Below are 21430 nucleotides of genomic sequence, written 5' to 3' on the forward strand. Positions count from 1 at the left end.
AATCGGTTCTCCTATTGAAAGTGACATTGCTGTAATCTGACATCGGGTTTTTGGTGTCTGCAAATGTTTTCATTCTCCTCATGTATTTATCACTCCCTCCCCAACACACACATGGAAAGGCCTTCTGCTGGGTATCTGCAATGGTTACAAGCATGTATAGGAGAGATGGTCATAAATTGATGTGCTCTTTGGGTATTTTTAAACATCACTGATGGAAGTGGAAATTGATACAAGCTTTCTGAAAATAATTTTCAGATGGTTTAACATTTTTTCATAATCTTTGATTCAGCAATTTAACTTCTAAGAATCTGTTACAAGGAATTAATTGAGTAAACAAACATTTATCTTTGAAACATCATTTAAAAGAAAATGATTTATTTTTAACAATAATGATATGCAGCATTAATGGTTTGGTTAAATAAACCACAGTATATATTAATATAATATTATTTATATTCACCTTCATAATGTACACGTATAAAAATATTTGAAGAATTAGAAAGATGTTCATTATAAAGAGAAAAAAATTAGGTCCCAAAACATCATGTTAAATACAATTTCATTTAGGCAGACAAAAAGGCAGGTTAATTTGAATAGGGCATCACTCATGAATTTTGTATTCATTTTATGTATTTTATTTAATATGCATATTTTATATTTGTTGTAAGAGGAAATATGTTATAAAGACATGGTTTCTGTTTCACACTATAAAAAATGTTTTTGATTTTCATGACCACAAGGCTGATAATATTATCAACAGCTGTTTTTTAAGTAACCAACACATAAAAGTAATAATATACATAATTATGTTATTCAAATGATATAATCTCTATTTATAATTACATTATTATATTTATATACTATTAACAAATGTATACTGCTTTCCGTATAGAAACAGACACTCTGAATATTAATTGTAATTTTAATGGCATTTAGTGAAGAAAGAGTGAAAGATGAATTGGAATGGTCACCTTGGGGATCATGGAGAAAGTAGAAAAACGATGATAGCAAACATCTGTATAGTACATACAAGTAAAGCTCTTAGAACTGTGCCAGGCACAGAGTGAGGGCTACATAAGCATCTGATATTGCTATTGTTATCCTTGTTGTCAGTCTTCCCAAGAACCAGGACGTATGACACTATTATTAACATACCAATTTTGCAGATTATAAAACCAGAGAATTAGTGTGTTTTACCCAGGATACGTGCTAGGCTATATCAGACACCTCCAATACCATAGCTTCAATAGGTTATAATGTTTTTTCCTCTATCCTAAAATATTCAAGCAGGTAGTCCACTGTTGGCAGGGCAACTCACCATTATCTGGGACCTGAACCCTTCTGTCTTTTTTATTCTTTCATTCTCAATGAGACTTCCACTTTGCAATTACAGATGACTGCTCTAGCTCTCAGCTTCATGTCCACATTCCAAAGGAATATGGGCAATACTTCCTTTTCATTGAAGGAAAAAGCTCAGGAATTGCACATAATTTCTGTTGATTTCACATTGATCACAATTTAATCACGTGGCTATACTCATCTGCAAGGGAGACTGAAGTGTACTATTTAGCTGAGAGTTCAAATATCCAGCTAAAAAGTATATATTCATGTAAGAAGGAGAAAAAGTTATTAGGTGGCAACCAGCAGTCTCTGCCACAGAGATGTTAAGTAGATTGCTCAAGAACACATGAATATTAAGTAATAATGCTAGGATTTGAATGTAGACAGTGTGATTTCAGACAAACTCCCTTGCTCTGAAACTTCCTCTCCAGCATATGAGTTAAGTCAAAGAGGCATGATGATACAGACTTGCACACATTTCAGGCAAGTACCTAACAAGCATTTACAGCAGTTTCTCAACCTTTCTTAACCCACTCTCTTCTAATAAATATTACATTGTTACTCCCATCTCCTCCCTTCCCTCAATGGTTTCACAAACACTAGATTCTGATATGTCATTCCACAGAGACATATGCCCTTTCCACTTCCTCCTATATATAATCCCATCTGCCATGCCTTTCCCTTTTTAAATGCATGCTGTAAATTTAACCTCTAAATACCTCAATACAGAAGATTTTTAAATCTTCTAAGATGTCTGTTACCAAAATATTAGATATCCTGGTTTTCCAAATATAAAACTATAAGTAAGACTGAATATTCTCCCTATTATCACCATTTCTTTGAGATTTTGATATATAGCCCATTTCTTTTTCCACCCTTGATAATTACTGATATAGGAAATTTAATATTTACTGAATGTCTAAGTATGTAGTGACCCTGTGGTTTAATTCTTTACATAATATTGCTCTAAATACCATAGTGTTATTTCAAAGTAGACATCTTATTTTTTATATTATAGATGAATTAAGACTCTGAGACATATAACTTAAACTTATTAACAGACGAGCATTTGACATCTAGTGTGTCAGAGATAACGCTACATGTTTACTGTCTATTTCATTTTTCTCTAGTACATGTCCCAGCTTCTCATAAAAGTAGAGTCTTCTGACTATGTTCTGGTCAGCACAATGTGGGCAAAATACATATACACCTTATAGGATTGGCTTTAAACCATGCCTCTAATATTATATATTCTCTCTCTCGTTTGTATGCAGAAACAAAGCGCTCCAAGGTAGTGGAACCACACAAGACAAAGCGTCTAAATAGCTGCATTTCTATTTATAGAACAGCAGCTTTATAGAGTCACCTGACTAGGACCAGGTCACGTTTTAAGCGAGAAGGAATCCTTTATTATGTGAAGCCATTGAAACTTTGGAGGTGTTCCTGCAGTTATCATGGCTTACTCTAATTAATACACTGTGCCAGTTTTCAAGTCATTGCTTCTCTGCTCCAAATCCACCCTCTTTTCCCTAGTTTTAAATTCCAAAGGGGAACCCTGCAGACGTTTCTCCTTTGCCAGCAGGCACAATGTAAGGACTTGTCAGTAGAGGGTGCTAGTGAGATCCTGCAGGAGGGAGAGGATTGTCTTCCCGGATTCAGTGCTTTTTTTCTGGCTTCTATGGTGTGCTGCCAGAATACACCTTCCTTACCATCAGCCAGCTTTCTTGCCAGAAGGCGTTGGCAGTGAGGGTGGAAGACCTAGCGGTCCACAACCCCCAGTGAGTTTCAGTGACTTCCCAGGGAGTGGTTTCCTGATCATCTGCCCTGGCATGAGGCACCTAACTGAACTTTTCCTCTATCTGGTGGGCTTTGGCAACACTTTCTCCCACAAAGTCTGAATCTCAACTCGAAGCAAGGGGTGGGAAGTCGGGGAGGATCTGCCAAGTTTTTTCCCTCTTTGGATGCGCTCCCTCAGCCATAGAAGTGACAGCTTTTCCCGGCATTTGCTATTCCTGGATTCTTTAGAGTTCTCTTTAACCAATCCTTCTTAATTGATCTCCTTTACTTGTTTTTTTCTTATATTAAATGTCCCTTATTCAGTTTACTGTATAATGTCTGTACCTTACTGAAACTTAACTGATGCTTACACAAAATAAGTAAGTAATCTTGAAAAGTGGTGCCATCTAAATTATGGTCATATGAAAGTATGGTCATATAGAAGCAGATTGAAAATGTGTCATTTAAGTCATGGTAAAACAAAATCTTTTGAGCCAGCCTGTCTTGAGTTTGAGTACTGGCTCAGTCACTTTCTAGGTATGTGAACCTTGAAATAGTTGCTAAAGATCTCTGAGCTTTATAATTTCTTCATCTCTCAAATCAGGTTAATAATGATTATCTTGTGGTGTTGCTGTGAAAACTAAGCAGCATTTGTACAGTAGTTGGCACAAAGTGGGCACTAAATAAACAGTATTTAAATACCAATTCACTATGATTTTTCAGTGCCTGTGATTGAGCACTATTTCATTTACTTGTCATATTCAAATGATTGTGTCTCTCTATAAACTCACTCTAATTCTTTTTGTGGTTAGGGCCAAAGCATTTGGGAACCTTGCTTACCCTTTGTCCTCTCAATATTTGTTTCCTTTGCCAAACAGAATAGCTGAATATCACTCTTCTCAAAATTAATCAGTATTTAAGGCATTTATCAAATCCCTTCTCATGCTGCTTCTTGCACGTTCACAAAATTTTTATTTTCCATCCTTCTTTGATTACTCTCAATATTCTCTCTTCTCTAGAAATTTCCAGACCTTACTTTATAGATTTTTAATAATATCTACCTCCTGATTCGTGTATGCAAACACATTCTGATTAAAGCATTTTCATATTAATTTTAAATATTAATTTATATACATGCAATGTTATATCTATTACACCTTTCTCTGTAGTAATTTAACAACATTATTTATTCCAAAAAAGTATTCATGTGCTTTATTTTTATTCTGTAAGCCACTTGTCACTATTTAACTTTTTATTTCTGGGCTGCTGACTGTTTCACTTGGATTAGCATCTTTTCCTCTCTGTTTCACTTGGATTAGCATCTTTTCCTCTATCGGCCGTGTCTTTATATACTTTCTACTAGCAGCATATTTGAAATAAAGCTGCTAATACCTATAAAAATCTATGGCTATATTAGTCAGAAATGTTTGAGTTATGGAAAATTAATGCAATCTGTTCTGAATAAATGAACAACAACAAAACCAAAGAGGAGTTTATTGCCTCTTGTAACTGGGAAGTTAAAGGTTAAATCAGGACTCATACAAGTTAAACTAAGAGACTCAGATGGGATCTTCATTTCTCCCTGCCTTTCTTTTTCTTAACTGCTTGATTCTTCATGTTCTGTGTATTGGTTATGTGTTCACCCAGCTGTCACATGGGGTGAGAAAATCATGGCCATTTCCTGCAGGCCCCTTTTCTAAAGAATTGGAGAACAGGCACAGCCCAAGACCCTGCATAGTTCAGCTTGGGTCACAAGCACACCTCTAGACCTGTCACTTGAGGCAGGAAGAATGAAGTACTCTGATTAGCCCATTGTGGCCAGAAGAGCGGATGCACTGACAAGAAATCCTGCCAGAATCACATGATACATGTAGATCTTTTTTTTTTTTTTTTCTAACAATCTGTTTTCTTATCTATAAAATGTGTAATCACACCTCCCAATGGAGGTAGTAATGATGACTAAATGATATTATGTTTGGAAAAGATACACTTTCTGATCTGAACAATGAATTATAGCTTCTAACATTTATTATAATGATAAAAATGCAGAATATCATGTAGTGGAAACAGAAACAGTCTTCTTTTCTTGATCCTCAACTGTATCTTTTGCCTCTTATTAACCCACTCTCCCTTCCCCCAATGAAACTGTAGACTTAAAGAGCAGAGACTCATGACTTTTTTATTTCTGGTTTCCATAACAACAGCTATCACAGAGAGAAAAAAAGAAACTTACATATATTAAGCACTATGCATTTTGTTACAGATCTTGACAAGTGACTTACTTAATGCACCAAACACAACAACTTGCTCAGAGCAGACAATTGATAGCTATTTGATTAAGGAGTCCAATGAATACAAATTGATGTTACACATCTGGCATAAGGTAACTTCTTCAAAGTTCAGTTCAAGACAAAACAGAAAATGTTGTATTTTATTACAAGTAATAGCAACTTTCTCATATTTGATATTTACAAAAAAAAAAAAAACACTTTCATAAAGTTTCTTTGAGCTCTTTGAAAGACAATTTTGTTCTAATAGAAAGCATGACCTGGGTCATCTGGAATTTTAAATTCCAGAGTCTTATGTCTACCATTACAATTTCAGTGAGTACATTGCATTTAGGTATATATTGCCTGTGCCTGGAGGTTGATACTCTAAAAGTCAATCAAATTGAAGAAAATAAGTTAGCTTGATGATATGGAAAATTTCAGAGTCATCAATGCAGTGAAACAGTTTTGGACACACTTCCCAGAGGCATTTTATCCTTGTCTTCAAGACTTACTTTGCTTAGTTTATCAGCATTTCTGACTGTCTTTATTAGGATTTTTCATGATCTTTTCTTTTCCAATACTGGGAAATTTTCTGGTGCTTGGGAATTCCAGGAAGCCAATGATGTTTTAAGACAGAAACAGTTCAGATGCAGTCAAATTTAAATTCATACAAAATGCTAGTTTGAACATCTGAGAGCAAGTCATGAATTCAGAAGTGATGAAGTACTAGGCAGAGAAGAGCAGTGATAAAGAGGCACACTCTAAAATTCCCTCCCTTGGAATAACAAACACCAGGACTACACACCAAGTTAAGTTACAGTGATGCATCAGGGGAAACAATAGTTTTATACTGCTTTTTCCTGTGGTTCCACTTTTTTTCTTATCACAGCTTTATTTTTTATTTGCATACCGTAGATTTTATCCATTTAAAGTATAGCATTCAGTGGATTTTAGCATATGTTGTGTAACTATCACCACAATGAATTTGAGAACATTTTCCTCATCCCCCAAATAAAACCCTTACATTTTATCTGTCATCCATGAAAACTTCTGAAGCCTAGGTGACTACCAATCAATTTTGTGTTTCTATTGATTTACCCCAGGGTCCCATATTTGGCACATCCTAAAATATCCACCATTTTTACCTAATAGCTTTGCTTATACTACTTCTTCAATTTTAAAAATAAGCAGACAGAGTAGTATCATAATATCCACATGCATTGATTACTTGCTATGTTTTAGGCACGATACTAAGTGATTTACATGTATTCTTTCATGACAACACTACCTCTTACTGTTGTTAAGAAAAATGTTCATCTTTTCAAAAAAAAAAAAAAAAAAACACCTTCTGGATCCATTACTTTTTGTGAAAGGGTTTTGTGTTTCTATCTCCTTCAGTTCTGTTCTGATCTTAGTTATTTTTTGTCTTCTGCTAGCTTTCGAATTTGTTTGCTCTTGCTTCTCTAGTTATTTTAATTGTGATGTCAGGGTGTCAATTTTAGATCTTTCCCACCTTCTCCTGTGGGCATTTAGTGCTATAAATTCCCCTCTAAGCACTGCTTTAGCCATGTCCCAGAGATTCTGGTGCATTGTGTCTTTGTTCTCATTGGTTTCAAATAACTTATTTATTTCTACCTTAATTTTGATTTTTACCCAGTAGTCATTCAGGAACAGGTCGTTCAGTTTTCATGTAGTTGTGATTTTGAGTGAGTTTCTTAATCCTGAGTTCTAATTTGATTGCACTGTGGTCTGAGAGATTTGTTTGTTATGATTTCCATTCTTTTGCATTTGCTGAGTAGTGTTTTCCTTCCAATTATGTGATCAGTTTTAGAATAAGTGTGATGTGGTGCTAAGAAGAATGTATATTCTACTGATTTGGAGTGGAGAGTTCTGTAGATGTCTATTAGGTGTACTTGGTCCAAAGCTGAGTTCAATTCCTGAATATCCTTGTTAATTTTCTGTCTCATTGATCTGTCTAATATTGACAGTGGGTGTTAAAGTCTCCTATTATTATGTGGGACCCTAAGTCTCTTTGTAGGTCTCTAAGAACTTGCTTTATAAATCTGGGTGCTCCTGTATTGGGTGCATATATATTTAGGATAGTTAGCTCTTCTTGTTGCATTGATCCCTTTACCATTATGTAATGCCCTTCTTTGTCTTTTTTGATATTTGTTGGTTTAAAATCTGTTTTATCAGATACTAGGATTGCAACCCCTGTTTTTGTGTGTGTGTGTTTGTTTTGTTTTTGCTTTCCATTTGCTTGGTAAATATTCCTCCATCCCTTTATTTTGAGCCTGTGTGTGTCTTTGCACATGAGATGGGTCTCCTGAATACAGCACACTGATGGGTCTTGACTCTTTATCCAATTTGCCAGTCTGTGATTTTTAATTGGGGCATTTAGTCCATTTACATTTACATATTTGGGGCATTTAGTCCATTTACATTTACATTTAAGGTAAATATTGTTATGTGTGAATTTGATCCTGTCAGTATGATCCTGTCATTATGATGCTAGCTGGTTATTTTGCCTGTTAGTTGATTTAGTTGATGCAATTTCTTCATAGTGTTGATGTTTTTGGTATGTTTTTGGTATTTGGTATGTTTTTGCTGGTACTGGTTTTTCCTTTCCATATTTAGTGCTTTCTTCAGGAGCTCTTGTAAGGAAGGCCTGGTGGTGACAAAATCTCTCAGCATTTGCTTGTCTGTAAAGGGTTTTATTTCTTCTTTGCTTATGAAGCTTAATTTGGCTGGAAATGAAATTATGGGTTGAAAATTTGTTTCTTTAAGAATGTTGAGTATTGGTCCCCACTCTCTTCTGGCTTGTAAGGTTTCTGCAGGGAGATGCACTGTTAGTCTGATGGACTTCCCTTTGTGGGTAACCCGAACTTTCTCTCTGGCTGACCTTAACATTTTTTCATTAATTTCAACCTTGGTCAATCTGATGATTATGTGTCCTAGGGTTGCTCTTCAAATGATACTACAAGGCTACAGTAACCAAAACAGCATGGTACTTGTACCAAAACAGATATATAGAACAGATGCCTTAGGAAAAGCATCACACATCTACAACTATCAGCTCTTTGACAAACCTGACAAAAACAAGCCATGCAGAAAGGATTCCCTATTTAATAAATGGTGTTGGGAATACTGGCTAGCCATATGCAGAAAACTGAAATTGGACCCCTTCCTTACATCTTACACAAAAATTAAGTCAACATGGATTAATGACTTACACGTAAGACCTAAAACTATAAAAACCTTAGAAGAAAACCTAGGCAATACCATTCAGGACATAGGCATAGGCAAAGACTTCATGTCTAAAACACCAAAAGCAATGGCAACAAAAGCCAAAACACCAAAAGCAATGGCAACAAAAGTCAAAATTGACAAATGGGATCTAATTTAACTAAAGAGATTCTGCATAGCAAAAGAAACTACCATCAGAGTGAACAGGCAAGCTACAGAATGGAAGAAAATGTTTGCAATGTATCCATCCGACAAAGGGTTAATATTCAGAATCTACAAACAACATGAACAAATTTACAAGAAAAAAAAACAACCCCATCAAAAAGTGGGCGAAGGATATAAACAGACATTTCTCAAAATAAGACATTTATGAGACCAACAAACATGTGAAAAAAAGCTCATCATCACTGGTCATTAGAAAAATGCAAATCAAAACCACAATGAGATACCATCTCATGCCAGTTAGAATGGTGATCATTAAAAATTCAGGAAACAACAGATGCTGGAGAGGATGTGGAGAAATAGGAACACTTTTACACTGTTGATGGGAATGTAAATTAGTTCAACCATTGTGGACAACAGTGTGGTGATTCCTCAGAGATCTAGAACCGGAAATACCATTTGACCCAGCAATCCCATTACTGGATATATACCCAAAGGATTATAAATCAATCTACTATAAAGACATATCCACACGTACGTTTATTGCAGCACTATTCACAATAGCAAAAACTTGGAACCAACCCAAATACCCATCAATAATAGACTAGATAAAGAAAATGTGGCACATACACACCATGGAATACTATGAAGCCATAAAAAAAGAATGAGTTCATGTCCTTTGCAGGGATATGGATGAAGCTGGAAACCATCATTCTCAGCAAACTTACACGGGAACTGAAAACCAAACACTGCATGTTCTTACTCATAAGTGGGAGTTGAACACTGAGAACACATGGACACAGGGAGGGGAACATCACACACCAGGGCCTGTTGGGGGGTGGGGGGCTAGGGAAGGGATAGCATTAGGAGAAATACCTAATGTAGATGATGGGTTGATGGGTGTAGCAAACCACCATGGCATGTGTATACCTATATAATAAACCTGCACATGCTGCACATGTATCCCAGAACCTAAATATAATAATAATAATAATAAAAGACCAGGCATGGTGGCTCACGTCTGTAATCCCAGCATGTTGGGAGGCCAAGGTGGGCAGATTATGAGGTCAGGAGTTTGAGACCAGCCTGGCCAATTTGGTGAAACCCCATCTCTAATAAAAATACAAAAATTAGCCAGGTGTGGTGGCACATGCCTATAGTCCCAGCTACTTGGGAGGCTGAGACAGAAGAATCACTTGAACCTGGCAGGTGGAGGTTGCAGTGAGCTGAGACTGCGCCACTGCACTCCAGCCTCGGCAACAGAGTGAGACTCCATCTCAAAAAAAAAAAAAAAAAAGAAAAAAAGAAAAGAAAAATGTTTAAGCCAGGTGCGGTTGCTCATGCCTATAAACCCAACACTTTGGGAGTCCAAGGCAGGTGGATCACTTGAGGCTAGATGTTTGAGACCAGGATGGTTAATGTGGTGAAACCCTGTCTCTACTAAAAATGAAAAAAAAAAAAAAAAAAAAAACCAGCCCGGCCTGGTGGCACACATCTGTAATCCCAGCTACTGGGGAGTCTGAGGCACATGAATCATTTGAACCTGGGAGGTGGAGATTGCAGTGAGCCAAGATAACGCCACTGTACTCCAGCCTGGGCAACAGAGTGAGACTCTCCAAAAAAAAGAAAGCGTTGAGCAGTGTCTGGCATAGAGGAAGCTCTAATATTTCCTGGGCTGAGTGTTGTGCTCTGCATTCAGAATATCGTCACCTCCAGAAATCTAAGAGGAGATAGCTTAGAATAATGGTTAGGAACTTGGGCATTGGAATTAGGCTGCCTTGGTTTGAATCCTTGCTTTGCCAGTTGGTAGCTATGTGAGTTTTGGCAATTTGCTCAATGTCCCTCTACCTAGTTTTTTTTTCATATATAAAATAGGAGATTAGTGAATTTATATATATGTTGTAGGGGTTAAATACATAATAAAGGTAAAGTTACGTACCAGTGCCTGTCCCATAGGATGTGTTCGATAAATTGAAGTTGATGCACTACTTTAATGAAGCATGTGAGAGCTTGATGATTGAATCAATCAAGAGCTATGTGAACCTGGAAAAAATATAAATTGCCTACAGAGCTGGGCAAAGCTATAAGGCTGTAACATTGTGTTGATCCTTTATTATGGGTAAAATTTCCAGGCAAAAAAGAAAAAGAATATTCCAAACCGCAGAAAGAGTTAGCTGAACAAAATAGTCTAATGTGTCTTTTTCCCAGTGTTCAAGGAAGAGAATGGTAGGAACATATATTCTATTTCCGTAAGCATGATTGAAGCTGAAGTCCCTCCATTTAAAAGTAAATTACATGTTCAGAAGAGATATCTTGGTTTGGACATCTGACTTCTCTCTTAAAACATGGTGAACTGTTTACATGTTTGAGTCTCCTACCTTATCATAACAACTTAAAATCTGGGACCGTGACTTAGTCATTTGTATCTCCACAACACTGCCCAGCCCAAGTATTGGGAATATAGTAATTGTTCAATAAATTTTTGTTGTGAGGGTGAGGGGACTAATGAATCAATATATATTCATTTTGAAGACTATATATGCAATACTTTTCTATGGTGGAAAAGGGTTAGAAGATACTCATTTCTGATCTCACTATATATTTCTCACATACCTCATTTCAGTGGATCTTTAGAGATAAAAGCAGTAGATTAGAGATTCCATGGTAATAAAAGTTACTGCCTGGGTACTGTGATATGTTAAGAGTCACCTACCAGTGCTTCCAAGGATAACCTCCTACTTAAGATATTTTTTTATTGAGTAGTTGAAGCTCAATAAAAAATGAAAATACCTTAAGTGGGAGGTCATCCTTGGGAGCACTGGTAGGGGAATAGATGTGAGATAGAGAAGAAAGGGAGACCAAAAAGGTTGTGATTATGAGGTTACCACTGTATGAAACTTTGCCTCAGTCACATTGGTGACCTCTGAGGGAGAGTACAGAGTAAGCCTCAGGTTTATCCCACCTGATGGGTGAGGACGCTGGAGTATTCATCTACCAATTTATGTCAGCCTTGAGGAGGCTGCTCCAGGAGGTGCTAACTCTGTAGCACTCTAGCCTGTCCAGTATGGAAGACAAATGTGCTGCACATATTCAGAGAAAACTTTTAGGCAAAGTTGCAGAGGATTGTAATAGGAGGCCATATGCTGAGGGGATATGGACATTTTCTCTGCTACTGTCCACACCTTGCCCACTCAGGTTCATCCCTGCTGCATGTTGAGTCCACTCTGTCCTTTCACTGGTTTTCCAAGGAAGTCACTGGCCATAATTCCACTGAGACCGAAAGACAGAGAGAGTAAGAATATTAACAGGAAGGTTAGTGAGGTAAGCTACATTCTCCAGTGTTATAGTTAATCCTGAGACCATAAGTGATGCCGTAATTAATATTCATCATTTCCCTCCCCTAACATTTTCATTCCCTTGACCAAACTGCTTCTAACTGCTTCTAATCAAGGTTCATTGCATAGTGCAATAACTCAGACATTTATCCCTTAGAGTATGAGTCCCTGACTTCATGTCCTTATCAAGATGCTGCTGCTGCAACTACCCTTTCAGATATCACCAGTGATGGAGGCATCAAGAGGCACCCCAGTGAATCCCATGAGTTCCAGACACACTACTTTCTGCTCCAGTATCTAGTAGCAACCCCATTTCCTTTTGATCATTATGGTGAGGGACCCTTGTCTGTATAGTAACTACCTTCTCTAACTGTCGGTCTATAGACCTGAGGAGCCAAAAATAATCAGACAGCAGCTGAAGCTGTAGATTTACTGGAACCCTTACTGTGTCTTCTGGTGGAAGTATTAAGACCTCCAATTATGAACAACCTGAAGTTGTGGCAAGGAGAAATTCATTTTCTTAAGTAGATTATTAAAAGTAACAGTGAGAGACTATACTGTTATTTTGATATTTTGGTCCTAGCTGTCTAAGACACAGAACCAGATATACTAGCACCATTTAATAGTCTACCACATAATGACCCTTAAATATGAAGGAAGCCATTCCCCTAAAAACACAGCAACATCTCTATAATCTCAAGCCTGGTCAATAGAGAACAATCACTACTGAGTTTCTCATTGATGCTGGCATCCCTCTTTTGGGAACACTTCTTGCTTTAGTAAAGTGATTATCTTCTAGGCTCTCCTGGACAACATAATGAGCTGGCAGGTTCTCCGACCTTTCAAAATAAGTACATTCTAACATTCCCACTTCTGTGAGACCCTGGATCTCTTCTCCAGTATTTTGCCAATGTAGTTCTGGCATGTCCACAAAATGTATTTCAGGCCAGCATCATTTATAAGCTTCAAGGAGCCAAGCCATTCCAATAGCATATTAGAATCACCACCAGGTAGACTTGCCAGAATGTTAAAAATTAGCTCATGTAAGTGTGCCCTCGTATAAGTAGAGTATCTATTATCTGACTTTATCTCTATGATCCGACTTTATCTCTATGATCCAATATTTCAGTATCTCAAGACCAGTTCTTTGGAATGTTCTCTAGATTACTACTAGTATTTACCAGCCAGATTCTGTAGTTCATTTGATGAATAATCCATTTCATCCTGCAACACAGATCATCCTTTTCCACTTAGATCATGTTGAGACTTGGCCCTAGTTATTTGTCTAGAAGCAATGAGGGGAAATGGGGGCAGAATTTAATATGGGCAAGCTTCACCTTAAAACTTCCTACTGAGGCAGGGCTTTTATGTAGCAATTAATTGTTCTCCCACTGGAAACAGTAAAAGGCCTCTTTTTCTAGGCCAGAGTTTCCAAAGAATTTGGGGGTTCAAGATTCTTAAGGATATGTACCCACATATCTCATCCTCTATGTCAGGATCCTGCAGAGTTGTAAAAGAGGCCAAGCTGACAGGGCTACCACATTTCCTCCACTAAAATCAAGACCCTTATAGGAAAATAGCACGATCCTGAGAAACCTCGTCTTTACTAAAACTAGAAAAATTAGCTGGGTGTGGTGGCACACGCCTGTAGTCCCAGCTACTCAGGAGGCTGAGGCAGGAGAAGTGCTTGAACCCAGGAGGTGGAAGTTGCAGTGAGCTGAGATCGCGCCACTGCACTCCAGCCTGGTGACATAGCAAGACTCCGTCTCAAGAAGAAAAAAAAAAAATATGATTCCTGTGAGTGTATTACAAATATTGATATAAAATAATGACATTAAAAAATAATAGCTACCTGCACACATCAGCACCAGAGCCACTGTGTAAAGCAAGGTGTCACAATCCATGTTTTATTGTTTCTTTTTATGTTTGTTGATCTGGCACCTTTCTTAATCAGAATCTATGAGGACATATTCCTCTGATTAACTAAAAATATGTATATGCACTGTATACTCTCTGTCCTAAATGTCAATATGAACATTTTAAATGCAGATGGCATAGATGGCATAGACTCATCCCAGTTTTAATATTGCCCAGCAGTTTCTTCAAGCATACATTTCTCATCTCTTTCTTGAAATAAAATTTTAGAAATGGACCTTAAGAACCCTGTTTACTTTGTCCAAAAAAAAAAAAAAACTTCACAATACTAAAAAACTTAAAGCACTTTCATAAATAGGGAAACAGCATCTTTTAACATTTTATTGTTCACCTGTGAAAATATATATAATATATATTACATGTATAGAGGAGCCCCACAGCTTGAGTCAGAGAAAGCTAACAGAAAGGCACATATGAAAGCAAGTCTTTTCATACAATATTCAGTTAAGCCAACATTCAGGCCATGGCAAGAGACAATTAGGACAAGGAAAATATAGCACGCCTGTGTTCATGACTCCAAAGAGCTAACTCAGAGGCAACTCTCAGGTCTGCCAAGAATGGAAGTCATCTTGGGAGAAAATATCACATCTACTTAATAGGGCTGTCAGACCATCAGAGAATATACTGAAATCTGGACAGAGATACCAGGGCAAGTTAAGCCAATGCTTAACTTGACAGCTAGTTTATTCTTCTCCCCTTTTATTTTAAGACCTGAGGCCTTTGCTGATTAAAAGAAGCAAATAACAGGGCTGACCGTGGCCCTGCAGAATTTTGGTCAGTTACACAACAGAAGTTTGTAACAGACTAAGTATTTTCAAAAGCTTGTAAACACTGTGATGATGGTGAGGAAAGCATAGAAAGAACATTTGCTATTTCTCTCTCATTGAAAAAATAGAGGCATAGATCTTTGGCTTGCCACATGTGGTATCTCTATCCTGACATTTACCCAAAATGGTAAAAATAGAGGCACAATTCGTGGAATGATGAGGTCATTCCTATCAGACACCAGCAAAGGTGCCTACTAGGATTTAGCACAGCCAGAGCAGCTGGCAACCTTGGTTGATGTGAGATGGGGCTTCACCACGTCCGGCTCAATAGACTCCATTAGGTCACACTCATTTGCAAGTATGTGTTTCACCAGGCATCTGGAGGCTTCATCAATGTTTATATTTTCCTATGAGGGAAAAAATAAAACAGCTTTTCTTATTCAATACTCTGAAGTAATGCTAGAACAGAGACTTATATGTGACAATTTTATTTAAATATTCCTTCCTATATGATACATATGCATCCCCCTCCTGTTCCCCTCACTTACTTGTTCCTTCAAAGAACTTTACTGTTCAGTTCCTCACAAAAGAAGTATTTATTTTGCTGTGTCATATAGGAGGAATGGTGTTTGGTGAATTTACTTAGTAGGTTAAATTTCAGTTAGAGGGCAGTTTTCATATTTTCACATTTTCACACACTCAAACTATAATAATATTGTGGAAGAAACATAAACCTTTAATCTGAGTTAGATTTATAATTGCCCTCTGCCACATACTATTTTTGTGACCTTGATATAAAATAAGAATGATAAGACATATTTTATAGTATTCATTAATGGTTTGACAGATATTTCTGGGTCTCTGTCCTCTAGTTAAATGGGGACGAGTACACTGTTCTGACCTCTTTGAACTTAGCCATGGACATGTGACTTGTTGGGCATCAAAATGTGAGAAGTAATGTGTGTCACTTTCATATAGGAGCAATAACAGCCAGTGCTCAATTTCCTATGTTTTTTCTCTCTCTTTCCTCCTGTGGAAGCACAGCAAATGGAAACTCTTTTGGATAAGGTCTGTGAGTGAGATCAAGTAGAGGCAAGTACCCCAATCAGCCCATGCTGTGTAGTGTGCATGAGAATGATGATCTTGCTATTTTAACCTACTGAGATTTGGGGTTATTACCCCCAAATAAACCATGGCATTATCTAGACATTCCAGATGGATATAACGCTTCAAAGAAAAAAGTAAAATTGGAAATATAAGTTTAGGTTCAAAAATGAAATAAACTTGAATTTGGAAAAAATATGAAGCAAACGTTTGGATCTAAAATATATCAGTAGTGTAAGTTAAACTGCTTTTTCTCATCCTGGTCAGAAACCTGAGAAACACAGAATATATACTACCAGTGTACTAAAATAAATATCTCTGCTTAGGTAAAAAGTAAAGATCTCCAGTAAAGTTAAATTTGATTGTTTTTAATCATAATTTGTAGAACTTCTCTGATGTATTTCTTCATATTTAATGTAAAGAGACAAGGCTTTCTCATTGTTAAAATGTTTTACTACAGAACCTTGTTGTCCAGTCTGAAGTGGAAGTACTTATCCCTGATTTTTGCATGTATGTCAAAGTTGTTGATATATTTTGAGATCATCAAATGAAGTCATATTACTTGGAAAATATAAGAAGATGTGTTGGCTTTCATACGACATCCACGACTAATGACCTTAGCTGTAAATGTTCATTAGTAGGTTCCCCATCCTTCAAGCCCAAAACTGAGTTCACCAGCAATGAAAGCTTAAGGTAACTTTGGAGTTCCAGACAAATAGCCTGATTATTTATCTCACCTTTAAAGAGCCTTAAAAAAAATGTTTCCCAGGGTTTCTAAATCCAAAACACAAGGTAAAGGCATGGTTGCTTTTTTGCTTATTATATTATTGTTGTTGCTTTTTACCAGACCAGTCTTCCTTTCTCTAAGCCTCCCTTTCCCCAACTATAAAATGGTCTTGATGATATCACTTACCTAGTAAAAACTTGCTTCCCTTGACAGAGTGTAGCAGACATTATTGCTTTCACAATGTGAACTTGCTAGGGACTCCAGTAGTAAATAAGTAATCTTATTTAATCCCATTTAAAATCCTTTATGATAAAGATCGATAAAGATTAGGTTTTTTGTCCGCATGGATTTTGTTATTATTGTTGGGGTAGTGGTGGGGATGGCATTTCTTCCTTCAGCCCAAGTATCTTCCTCACTCTATGAAATCCAGTCCTTAGAGAATGGCAATGCTTCTGCCCCATCCCCTGTTGGACAACTTCCTGTGCCTTAAAGTCATGGCCTGTGCTTAGCATGTCTTCTGCCACTCTTCCTCTTCCTAGTGTCATGTCCAAGGGTCACACTTGAACTCCCTGTTCCCAGGCAACCAACTGACCTGGGCAGGGCCTTGCTCTTTGGAACGGACCCAGCTCAATACTTTGCTCCGGAGCCCTGCCACTTGCTTTGTGACTGAGTGGAAGCCTGTCCAATGGTCCTTTACTGTCTCCCATTCAGTAAGGTAAAAAGGGGTCTCCTCACCCAGCCTTCCAGGCCTTGGGTTTAAGGGCCACCACATCTCATTAAAGAAGCCCTATTTGGATGGCTTTAACGTACTTGCCCGGTCATTCATAAGCCAATACTTTGATTCCCATTTGGCTATTGCTTGTGTGTTGGAGAAGGAGGCAACAAAATTATACCCCAAATACCAAACATGAGATATTACAATATCTCATGTAAACATTTACAAACAAGAAAGCTTATCTGTAAGGGGTTAAGAGGCTTCCCCAGGATCACACAGCAAGTGGGCTAGGAGGCCAGAGCTTACACGGGGTCTTTCTGACATCAAAGCCCAGCTTTTGCTAAGCTGCATTCCTTTTCCAGATTGTTCAGGAAACCAGGAACAATCACAAATAAAAGTCAGTTCTTTAGTGTTACACCCAGTAAGTGTTAAATAATGCTAGTTTCTTTCTCTTCCATATGTTATAATAAAAACATGTTTATATGACAGGAAAACAATTTTAAACATTAGAAAGGGCCCTTCTTCATATATGATGAACGTTAGATTTGCCAGTAGTGTTTTTTAAACCTCCACTCATATATTAACATGCCAGTTAAATAGGTTTTCTTTCATTAATGTGCAAATTGACAAAATCTAATGAGGATAAGTCAATGCTAGTGTGGGAAAATCAATGAAAATCCATTATCATTATGAGAAAAAGAACTAAAATCTAAGCTCAAATTAGTGGCAACTTAGCAGGGTCATTTAAGTGAAAATATAAGATAACGCTGTTTAAATTGTGTGTGAGTTTTAATACACCGAGTAAAGTCTAGATGGTATTAGGCCCAGGAGAGTGGACCATGAAGGATGGGCTCTAGAGAAAGGAAACAGGCAGAGCCAAGTAGTGTCTGCTTATAGACTGCATGTACAAAGAGCAGCAGTTCATGGTGACTGAGTCAGGTTCATTCATCCAATTAATAGTATGTAGATTTCCACTAAGTACTAGGCATACAAATATACAGATTATACATCTCATTCCTGATGGAGCTTACCCACTAGCAGGGTTTGTGTAAATAGCAAAAGTATAAAAAGGCTGGAAAGGGCATCAGGGTACCAGATCACTGTAGAGCCTTGAATACTAAATTTGCAAAGTAGAGCCATTGAGGTTTTTTGCAGGTGAAACGTCAGTAATCACAATACTATAAAAGTCCATTACTAGACAAGCCTGTACCGGTCCTTAGCACTTTAACAGCTAACCTATCAATAACTATTTAGTGAATACCTAATACACGTGTACCTAGGTGCTGGCTGTCATGGCATACCTATTTCAGATTAGAAATTGTAAGAGAAAGCCAGGAAGAACCACAAACGCTTTCAACTTTATTTACCACAGGCACACTACAAAAAGGCAAGGGGTATAGTGTTTAGAGTACAGGCCTGGGGACAAACTCTTATCTTAGTTCCCTTACTTCCTGGTTGCATGACCTCAGGAAAGTTACTTTAACCACTTCATGCCTCAGTTTCCTCATCTGTAAAAGAGAATTAAAAATTTACCTCACAAATGTTTGTAAGTTAATATATATTAATACTTGAAACATGAAATACTTAGAACAGTGAAAGGCATACAGTACACATTCAATAAATGTTATCTATCTATTCTCCTCATACAAGTTAACCATCAGAAGAACACAATGTGTGTGTGTTTTCCATTCCTTCATTTTGCAGGTGAGGATACTGAGCTTCAGAAAGGGAAAGTGATTGGCCCCAAGTCACACACTAGTAATTGGGATGGCCAGCTGTGAGCTCAGGGAGAAGAGTAAATACTAATATTTACCACATGTTTACTACAAAAGGCAAGATGTATACTGTTTAAAGCACTAGCTTGAAGCCAAATCCTTATCTCAGCTCCCCCCAAATATTTCCCAAAATAAATAAAGGAATAGAATGGGCAGAGCACCTGCTTCCAGCATGCAAGGTAGGTGCATGCAACCAGGAATCAGGCAAGACTGATTTGTATTACTGGCACACTTCGAACCATTTCTGGTCTTTCTGACTTTCTATATGCCAATGAGGTCACAGCCAAAGGGCCTAGGCTAGGAGAAGAAATAACATTATAGAACAAACCTCCCTCTCCCCTTTAACCCAAGGTCAGCATGGATAATCAGGTCCTGCCTGATAGAATTGCAGGTTCAGACCCTTTGGGCAATTAGATTGCAATATAATTGATCGAGCTACTTGGCATCCAAACAGACACAGTCAAGTCCACATTTTCTGGGTAATTGTATGGAAACAGAGTTGCCGGCATTAGTGAAAAACACTAGATAGAATTTTTTATTTGCATTTGTTATAGGGAGTAGTCACAACATTTCCAGGGGCATCTTTTGCTAGAAAGGAAATGTATATACTCTGACTTTCAGGACATGTAAAATTGGAATGGATCTCACTGTGATTTATTTCTATATCTGCAGGATGACAAGATGGTCTACTGTGCTGTTTTAAGGTAATGCGTGTTCTTCTTTGTGCCACTGCTCAGAATCTTTCATTTATACTGATAAGCAAGTCTCAGAAACAGGCTAAAATTCCTAATAAAGAATTTTACTAAAAACAAACGGAGTTAATTAAGCAGGGGCTTTGTTTATTAAATAATGCTCACATCCAATATTCACAAACATCTGTTGGAAAGTTAATGGTCATATTTTAAAGGTAAGGGAGCTAGAAAAAAGCTTAAGTAACTTATCCAGAGCAGAACATTATCTTAGCCAATCTGTCATTTCAATCAAGACTATCCCAATTCCAGTTCCCATCCTACTCTCCATACATACATTACAGTGTAGCCTAGGAATAAAATAGATCCTAGAATTTTTTTTTTTTTTTTTTTTTTTTTTGAGACGGAGTCTCGCTGTGTCGCCCAGGATGGAGTGCAGTGGCCAGATCTCGGCTCACTGCAAGCTCCGCCTCCCGGGTTCACGCCATTCTCCCACCTCAGCCTCCCAAGTAGCTGGGACTACAGGCGCCCGCCACCACGCCCGGCTAGTTTTTTGTATTTTTAGTAGAGACGGGGTTTCATCATGTTAGCCAGGATAGTCTCGATCTCCTGACCTCGTGATCCACCCGTCTCGGCCTCCCAAAGTGCTAGGATTACAGGCTTGAGCCACCGCGCCCAGCCTAGATCCTAGAATATTATGTATAAATTATAACTTCTCAATCTTGGCTGTATATTCATATCCCTTGTAGAGTTAAAACAAATATGTTACCAGGGCCCTCGTTCCAGACATTGATCTAATTGGTCTGACATGGAGCCCCAGCATGAGCATTAAAAAAAAAAAAAAAATTCCCAGTTAGGCACTGTGATGGGATCCATACTCCTAACCTCTGCCTCACACAATATTCCCATATAACAAATCTGCACATGTACCCTTGTATCTAAAAGTTGAAATTTAAACACATTTAATTTAAAAAATACAATTGTTCATAATTTTTTAAAAAGATTCTCCACTTAAAAATGTGCAGCCAATTTTGAGACACACTCATATAATTAAGAATGTCTTTAAAGACACTGTCCTTTTTATTCCAATTGTAAACTTTCTGGAAATATGATTTAATATAATCACTCTAAGCCACAGTGATTTTGATCTTTCAGTGGAGGAAGGCACCTAAACTAACCATCAGAGGTCCTGGGTACTTGTCAGTTTTTTAATTAGCTCTTCAGAACATCTGTCTTGTGTCAAAGTATTTAATATTTGGCCCCCAGCACCAGAGAGCCAAAAACAAAAAGAAAACCCTAGCAGAAAATTTTCACATCAGCCTAGTTAGAAGCTGGCAAAGAATTCATCCTCCCATAATCTTTCCAAATACATCAACCTCAAACAAAACACCAACTGTACCCGAGACTCCAAGGTTAGGGCATTAAATTCCTCAGCCCTGTGAAATTTTAATTAGAGCAGATGGCCTGCTGGATAATAACACCACTGTAAAAAGTATTACACAAAACAGGGGTTTAAAAATCCTTTCTCTGAGAAGATATAGCACTTGTTTATTGAGCACATAAGTGGCAAAGATTTTGCTAGCTTTCT

At 37.5% G+C, this 21430-nt stretch overlaps 1 protein-coding gene across 1 annotated transcript in view; it reads right to left on the reverse strand.

The window, feature by feature from the left end:
- Positions 1 to 5275: 5275 nt before the first annotated feature.
- Positions 5276 to 21430, reverse strand: part of RAB38 (RAB38, member RAS oncogene family) — a 71565-nt gene continuing 55410 nt past the window's right edge. Inside the window, exon 3 of the mRNA XM_005579305.5 lies at positions 5276 to 15239. Coding sequence (XP_005579362.1) covers positions 15087 to 15239 — 153 coding nt within the window. The 3' untranslated portion in view covers positions 5276 to 15086. The remainder of the gene's footprint in view (positions 15240 to 21430) is intronic.

This window comes from Macaca fascicularis, chromosome 14 (assembly GCF_037993035.2).
Source record: "Macaca fascicularis isolate 582-1 chromosome 14, T2T-MFA8v1.1".
NCBI lineage: Eukaryota > Metazoa > Chordata > Mammalia > Primates > Cercopithecidae > Macaca > Macaca fascicularis.